Source organism: Melanostigma gelatinosum (assembly GCF_949748355.1).
Source record: "Melanostigma gelatinosum genome assembly, chromosome: 20".
Lineage (NCBI taxonomy): Eukaryota > Metazoa > Chordata > Actinopteri > Perciformes > Zoarcidae > Melanostigma > Melanostigma gelatinosum.
Window position 1 is genome coordinate 22233043 of NC_136653.1, and position 8000 is coordinate 22241042.

The 8000-nt window shown below is 43.2% G+C and overlaps 1 protein-coding gene and 1 long non-coding RNA gene across 2 annotated transcripts in view; one reads left to right on the forward strand and one right to left on the reverse strand.

Moving 5' to 3' along the window:
• Positions 1-778, forward strand: part of chodl (chondrolectin) — a gene marked incomplete at its 3' end in the record, with an annotated part of 11095 nt that extends 10317 nt beyond the window's left edge. Inside the window, exon 8 of the mRNA XM_079292413.1 lies at positions 694-778. Coding sequence (XP_079148539.1) covers positions 694-778 — 85 coding nt within the window. The remainder of the gene's footprint in view (positions 1-693) is intronic.
• Positions 779-6872: 6094 nt separating this feature from the next.
• Positions 6873-7402, reverse strand: LOC306794429. Its single transcript, XR_013772927.1, has 3 exons — positions 7255-7402; positions 7076-7141; positions 6873-6986 (listed from the first exon to the last, which is right to left on the reverse strand). It is a non-coding gene; the product is annotated as an uncharacterized lncRNA (long non-coding RNA).
• Between the last annotated feature and the right edge of the window lie 598 nt (positions 7403-8000).

Here is an 8000-nt window from a genome sequence, read left to right on the forward strand (position 1 = left end):
AACTCTGCAACGTTTAACTCGCTGCGTTTAACTCTGCTACGTTTAACTCTGCTACGTTTAACTCCGCTACGTTTACCTCGCTACGCTTAACTCTGCTACGTTTAACTCGGATAAGTTTGACTCTGATAAGTTTAACTTGGCTACAAAGCTAACAAGGACTGTTTGCTGAGTTTTATTTTGTTTCTGCTGAGTTTGAATGACGTTTGTTTGTTAAATTCTCTTTAGGGACAAACATCCTGTTTGAGAAACATGTTTCTCTCCACATTGACTTCCACAGATTTTTAACAATATCAGGTCTCATGGGAGGAGGGGCTTCACCTCTCTTTTACTGCTGATGATGCAGTGTGTGTGTGTGTGTGATGCTTACTCAGTGATTATGACAAATCAAACACTGACGTCTTGTTAACAAGAGCTGATTTACAGCAGCGCCTGGCTCACTGCTCTGTGTGCCCTGTCCGTGTGTGTGTGTGTGCGAATATGAGTTGTGTGTGAGCGACAAACAGTCTGCTCTATATTCAGTGAACCTGCTGTGTGTCAAAGTACTAATATCACACAGTAAAATACTCTTACTGTAAAAGTACTAATGCAACAATGTACAGAAACTAAACCTGTGAGAAACATGTGGTAGAAGGACGAGTACTTGAAACTTGTACCTAATTACAGTACTTGAGTAAAAGTACTCTCTCCTCGCAGTACTCCTCGCAACAAGACGGCCGTCGTGTCTCAGTCAAACCTTTGGATCTCCAAGACGCCCAAACCAGACCGGATGGAGGTCTGACATCTGTGATGTCACAGTGTCGTCAGCAGAGGGATGACATCACATCACGCCTCCGCCAATCATCTTCATCGAGCGGTGACGGACAGTGTTTATACTCGTTTACTGTACTGCAGAATAAACACATTACTGCACATTACTCATGTATTTTCATGTAGATAAGTGTACTTTACTGTCCTCTCTTCCTTCCTTATGTCCTTCTCTCCTCCCCCCTTGATGTTTGACGTTTGCTTGACGTTTGCACTTAATGAAGTGGCAGTGATCAGCAGCTGAGAGGAAATGAAGCTCCCCTCAGGGCGGGTGGAGTCACTGCAGGGATGCGTTTGATTTCAGAGCAGAGGGGGGTGGGATTAATATTTCTGCAAATTAAAAGGCTAGGACAGAGAGATATGTCGCCCATCTTTATATACAGATAAACGTGTGTATATATAAGATATCATTTTATTCTTTATCGAATAAGAAAGTTGGTCGCCTCCCTTCGGACGAACGGAGAAAATAGTTTATTGTGTAATCAGTATATAAACATGTAATAACTGGTTTAAAACCCAGAATAAGAGAGTTGTGAGCTAATTAAATGTTCATACTTATTAAATGTTCATAATCAGGTTTTATAGTTTTGTGATACTGCTCGACAGTTTTGGTGTTCAAACCCTTTCATTGCCTACGCTAAGTTTCCAAGAAGCTGAGCGTGTGGTGACCTTTGTCCACGCAATATACTTCTCCATTTGAAGCACCTTCCTGTTTTGCAAAGGAAGTGTACGAGACACTTCGGCAGGTGTACGATTAGCCCCTCCTGACCTCCCCCTAGCCTGTCTAACCGATGTTTAACTGTGTAACCTTGATGTAAAGGGGAAGTTGCCTCAGTCCCGCTGTGTGCTTAAATATTCAACACATCTTGTAATGAGTTCTTTGTCATGCAGATAATCTTTACGCTAATTGAACCTTCTCTGTGAAGAGAATAAAATCCACAAAGACAAGTTCTGTTTCATAGTATTCTTTGTTTCAGCACCTTTAAAAGAATCACGGTTTAGCAGGTATAACAATTTCCGACATACTATAATATAACTTTTTTAATTACTTTTACGACATATAAAAAGTCATTTATAAAGTAATAGTATAGCATGGCGTAAAAAGTCATCAAATAAGTTAGTTTAGTAAGTATTAAAAAGTTTGTTTGTTTTGGTATTAGAGAATTATTATCCATCGTCCACACTCCAGATCAGTGGGTGACAGTAATGCACCCAAAAGCTGTTTGCCAACCGCCATCAAAAGCAAAAGAAGAAGAAGCAGCAGCAGCAGCAGCCATGTGCGGCAGCTGAAGGAAATATTTACTGCGGACAAGGACTGTAGGAGATCGGAGTGCGGAAGAAGAAAAGTCTGTTGGAAAATGGTTGATTACGAGAAGAGAGCAGAAATTTAGCGGTTGAGCAACAACTGTACCGTGAATGCAGATATCATGGGTGATAGTTGAGAGGGATAATATGCCATGGCAAGAAGCTACCAGAAAGAGGAGAAACAGTGAAGGCTACTAGATCAAGTGTGAGGAAGGAGGATGAACCAAATGAATGGAAAGTTGTAGTTGCTTTTAAGAATGAAGGGGCCCATTATCACCCATTAAAACTGACAAGGCAATAGAGAAGGAAATGGGAAAGATTAAATTTGCCAAGTTTTGAGTCAACAAATCCCATTGGAAAAAGTTGAGCTAACTCAAAATGTCAACTTTACTAATAAGGAGTGCAGTCCACTGAAACTTTTAAGTCGAGAAAACTCAGCATAGTGGTTTGGGCATCTGCTGAGGTAACTAAGGCCACTGTGCATGGGTAGATTTTAGTAAATATATACATGTACATATATGTATGTATGTGTGTATATATATATACTATAATTATATATCAACTGGTTGTTGGACTTCCTCACAGAGAGACCACAAGCTGTTCGGGTCAACAACAACACTTCGAACACACTAACACTGAGTACGGGGGCCCCCCAAGGTTGTGTGCTCAGCCCCCTTCTCTTCACCCTGCTGACCCATGACTGTAAACCCAACTACAGCTCCAACCACATCGTGAAGTTCGCTGACGACACTACCGTGGTAGGTCTCATCAGCCACAACGATGAGACTAACTACAGGAAGGAAGTGAACCAGCTGGTCCGTTGGTGCCAAAATAACAATCTCTTCCTCAATGTGGGGAAAACAAAGGAGATTGTTGTTGACTTCAGGAGAACCCACTCCCAACCCCCCCTCCCTCTGACCATCAATGGTGCTGCTGTGGAGCAGGTGAGCAGCACCAAATTCCTGGGTGTGACAATCACAGATGACCTCACCAGGAACAGCAACACCACTGCACTGGCAAAGAAGGCCCAGCAACGCCTGTACTTCATCAGGAAGCTCAAGCGAGCAGGAGCCCCCCCCCCCATCATGCTCTCATTCTACCGAGGCGCCACTGAGAGCATCCTCAGCAGCTGCATCACGCTGTGGTTCGGAAGCTGCACCGCCTCCAACCGCAAGAGCCTGCAGCGCATTGTGAACTCTGCCCAGAGGATCATCAGAGTCTCACTCCCTACACTACAGGACATTTACAACACCCGCCTCACCCGCAAAGCACTCGGCATTGCGGGTGACCCCACCCACCCCTCCAACAGCCTCTTCAGCCTCCTGCCTTCAGGGAGAAGGTTCCGCAGTCTCCGTTCGAGCTCTACCCGGCTGAGGAACAGCTTCTTCCACCAGGCGGTCAGGATGCTGAACTCTCTCCCTCCCTCTCTCCTCTCGCTCCCCCTCTCTCCCCCCCTGCCATCTCTGCCATCTCTCCCCTGACCTCTCTACCCTCCCTCCCTCCCACCTTTCCCCACTGCCTCAAATGAAACATACCAGGACATCTACTCCCCCTCACACACCCTTCCCTCATCCAGCACCAGTCACTTTTTATTCTCTGCTGCTACTGTAAAAATACTTTAAGGAATATTCTCTTACACTAGAAATATTTGCACTAAAGACAATAATAACCTGCACTACTGTTGACTGTGTTGATATATCTCTTTAGATTGTACTTAGTTTCTTGTTAATCCTTTATGTATATTGTGTTTGATATATATCTTTAGATAGTTTGATATATATCTTTAGATAGATCTTTAGATAGTACTTAGCTTCTTGTTAATCCTTTATCTAGGCCCTTATGTTCTTAACTTTTTTTCTATTTTATTCTATTATATGTTATATGGTCATGTCTATATCACACTGTGGGACTGCAAGAAACGGCATTTCAAATTTTCTGTATGCATAACACATGTGGAAACTTTGACAATAAAGTGAACTTTGACTTTGACTTTGATATATTTTAAATAATAAAATAAAATAAATGAAATATTATTTTCTTTAGCCCCTGTTAAGATACCATTACGTTTAAATACCTTATTTGTTTAGATTTGATTTGATTAACATTTACTTTTTATACCTAAATCTTATTTGTGTAAGAATGTTCATGATCTGCTGAATGTCTGTTGACAATGTTCAATAAAGTTCAATCAAGAAAAAAAAAACACCAACCGCCACAAATTCAGGAGAAGAAGAAGAAGCAACAGCAACAGCAGAAGAAGAAGAAGAAGAAGAAGAAGAAGAAGAAGAGAGGGAAAAATACGTCACTGCGCTACACCAGTGCCTTCGGTTAGAGATAGTGATGGCGAGATGAAGCCTCATGAGGCCTCGCAACACTTCAGCCAATTGGTTCGAGAAAGGGTTCATTACTCGATGCTTCATGTGCACACGATACCACCTACTGGCCAAGTGTATAATCACAGGCAGCTGTATCTGAACCACATAATGTGATGCATTGAATTGTTGTGTCTGTTATGGCTGTTGGGAATGACTGAATTACAAAAATGTATGACCAAATAATTTCTGTACATAAATGATCACATATGTGCATAATAAAATATTTTTATATTTTTTTTGAATGTATTCTGTGTGTGAATTTTCCCAAAATGGGAGTATCATATGATATGGCAGGTTGTGTAATGATGTTATTATGTCACTTTAGGAAAATGGCATGGGCTTAAGCAGGCAGAGGACAGTGAAAGTGCTTGTGGAACTAGGAAGAGGGGACTGAATATGCTTGTGGAACTTGGACAGTGATGTACAGGACACGGGACATTTTATTCATTTTTATTCAGAAATAACAGTTTCTCATTTTCATGCATGCACCCATACATACCTGCCTTGTAGGGATAACATAATTAGGATCCAGTTTGGACACAAATGCCCTGAATCCAACATCATCCACAATACTGAAGGGCTGTGTGTCCGTCACTATCATGGAGACGAGGGCTTCATCCAGCTCTAGTTTTCTGGTGGCTGGTTAAAAGAGAATAAATACAGTGTCTGTTACCTGGCTTAATTTGCACAATACACAAAAGTGAACAGGGAAAAATTGTGATGGTGCATTTGTAATATTGTAATGACTTACAATGGCTGGCTGAAGCTCCAGTTTCCTCCTTATTCTCATGCATAAGGTAATGCCTTAGCATGGATGAGGTGTTGTTATTGTACCCCAGCTCCTTGGAGCACAATAAACACCTCACCTTTGAATAAAAGAAGAAACTGTGAAAAATACAGTTCTTGATAAGCAAACCTAATGTGTCTGAAATAGAGTTAGCTTTAGCTTACCTTATTAGGAGTTATCAAATCAAAGTGTTCCCACACAGGGGAAATCCTCCTCTTCCTAGCTGGCTCCATCACCTATCCTTCTCTCCTCACTCTCCTAACTCTCCAAACTATCTCTCTCTAAACTCTCCAAACTATCTCTCTCTCTCTAAACTCTCCAAACTATATAAACGCTATCCAAACTATCTCTCTCTCTCCAAACTATCCAAACTCTCAACTGACCGCAACTCTCCACCAACAACCCACATTTTGAATGGAGCCTGAGTGGTTTATATTGCTGTCGAACCTCCCGGCAAACTCTGAACCACTTCCCGAAGCAGTCACGTGGTACAGCCGGGCAGCGAGGCTTCGGACGTCATCATTTTTGGCTCCTCCCCTAAATGAAGCAAGCCTCGATACGCGCTTCAAGGAAACGCCCCCTCCATTACTCGACACACGCTTCGAAGCGTCGGCACATCTCGTAACATCACTAGTTAGAGATAACGTTAGCAAGTCCGCGCTGGTCCATGTCAGCTCAAGTGTTGCTGCAGCATGCTGTCTACCTTGAGCACAAATTAACAAGGTAAGGCTGTGTATGTTCTGGAGTGTGTTAACTAACGGGCTCGTCAGCGAACATGTTATTTTTTTAATGTAACGGAATTGTACCCCAAACCGGACAGTTTTTAGCTAATGTTTCAATACAATTCACTTACAATGTTGATAAAAATGATCGTGTAATGTTTTCAGTTGATTTAATGGTGTTAAACTGAAGTTAAACTTCGTACCTTTCAAACGAAATATTGTTGTAATTATTACAGTTAGCTTTGCCTTTACCAGAGTCGTTAAAACGATGCTAACACCGGTGAATTAGCCGTGCACTGCTCGTGGCCTAATCCGTCCGGACTTCTATCCTCGTTGTAAACACTGGCTGCTGCTGGTTTTTCGGGGATATTCGCTTGTTCCAGGGTCGCAAAAATGACCATCAATGCTGTCAACACATCCGGGACCGTAGTTCTGTCCTTCACAATAAGATATCACGCTTCAACAACTCCAAATGATGCAATAAAAGCTCCTTAATTTCCGTTTGAGCGTATACCACCACCTGCTGGATGTTTTGTTAAACTCTTCTCATGTCAATCACTGGCAAAACACCAGCTGATGTCTGGAATTTAACAATTATGTACACATATTGTATATAACAATTATTATCATAACACACAGTGCAGAGTAAGAGTTATATTACAACTAAAAACATGAGTATTCATGATTAAAAAGCTACATTGTTAAAGTGAAAGACAAATAACTTGTGCAAATGATTGAAAAGTTCTGTGCAAACATTTATTGAAAAACAAACCAATCAAAAATTAAATTAAAAATCAGGACACACATGGCATTTGAAATAATCGTCTTCATCATCCAGCTCCTCGTCCCAGCCCACACACATGGTGTGATACCATGTGTGGCAGCTGTCACACTGGACCCACGACACCAATCCCTCCGAGCTCTCTGGAGGGTCAGGTTCCTGGCACCGGCCACACTCCCAAACTGTCTGCTCCATCTCTTCAGGAGTGTGACCTATTAAAATAAATAAAAAATTACTTTGAATTAAAGACAATGATCAGATTTTCATGGGTTGGCATACAATGCAAGTTAACATGAAGTACCGGTGGATGTCGTAGGTCCAGCAGACGAGGAGCTGGATGAAGGTCGGGTCTCTGCAGGTTGGGAGGCTGTATAAATAACAGAAAAAGCATAACCATGCTTTGTTTACTCTTCATCATGGCTAATGTCACCATCCTGTTATAATATTGTGGGGTTTTTTTAGATTATTTAAAGGATTTACAGTGGAAGGGAGAGGAAGGAGTTTGGGACCCATAGAGGCCACGTCCCGCAGCCGATGTTGAAGGCTCTGAAATAATAATCATATTTTATTATTACAACTCTAAAATACATACTTATAATAATGTTTATGCGTAACAATAGTTAATAAATTCTGATTTATACGTGAATTCAAATGCAAAATAGGGATGCGCTGACCAGGAGATGGGGGAAGGTGGCGGTGTTCCTCAGCAGGCAGGCTCAGTGGTGGTGATGTGCTGCTGGCAGGCAGCCGGGGACCGTGGGAGGCACGAGAGGGGGCAGAGCGGGATGAGGGACCGGCGATGGAAAGTCCGGAGCTGGTGGCTGTAGTAGCCCCGAGGGACACTGGTCTTCTGCGGCTGGGGCGAGAGCCGCCAGACAGGGTAGAGGAAGTGGCTGCCGGGCCGGTGTCTCCGGCCCGCTGCTGCTCTCTGTCTCTTCTGGCCAGAGCTTGGGCCTCCCGTCTTGCAGCACGGTCCTCTGCCTCCACGATGACGTCGGACATCTCCTGAGCTGTCAGTAACCTGGCCTTGGTGATGTTCCTCCTGACCTTGCCGGTGTTGCGGTTGTAGTTTATTTCGGCCAGGAGGTGGGCCAGGTCTGCTGTTATCCGGCCTGATGTTACCAGGGGATGGGTCATGTAGGGATTGGGAGGAGGGGCAGGTGGGGGTTGGTTCTGGGGATTGGGGATAGGGGCTGGAGAAAGGGGATGCTGGGAGGGGAGGGCAA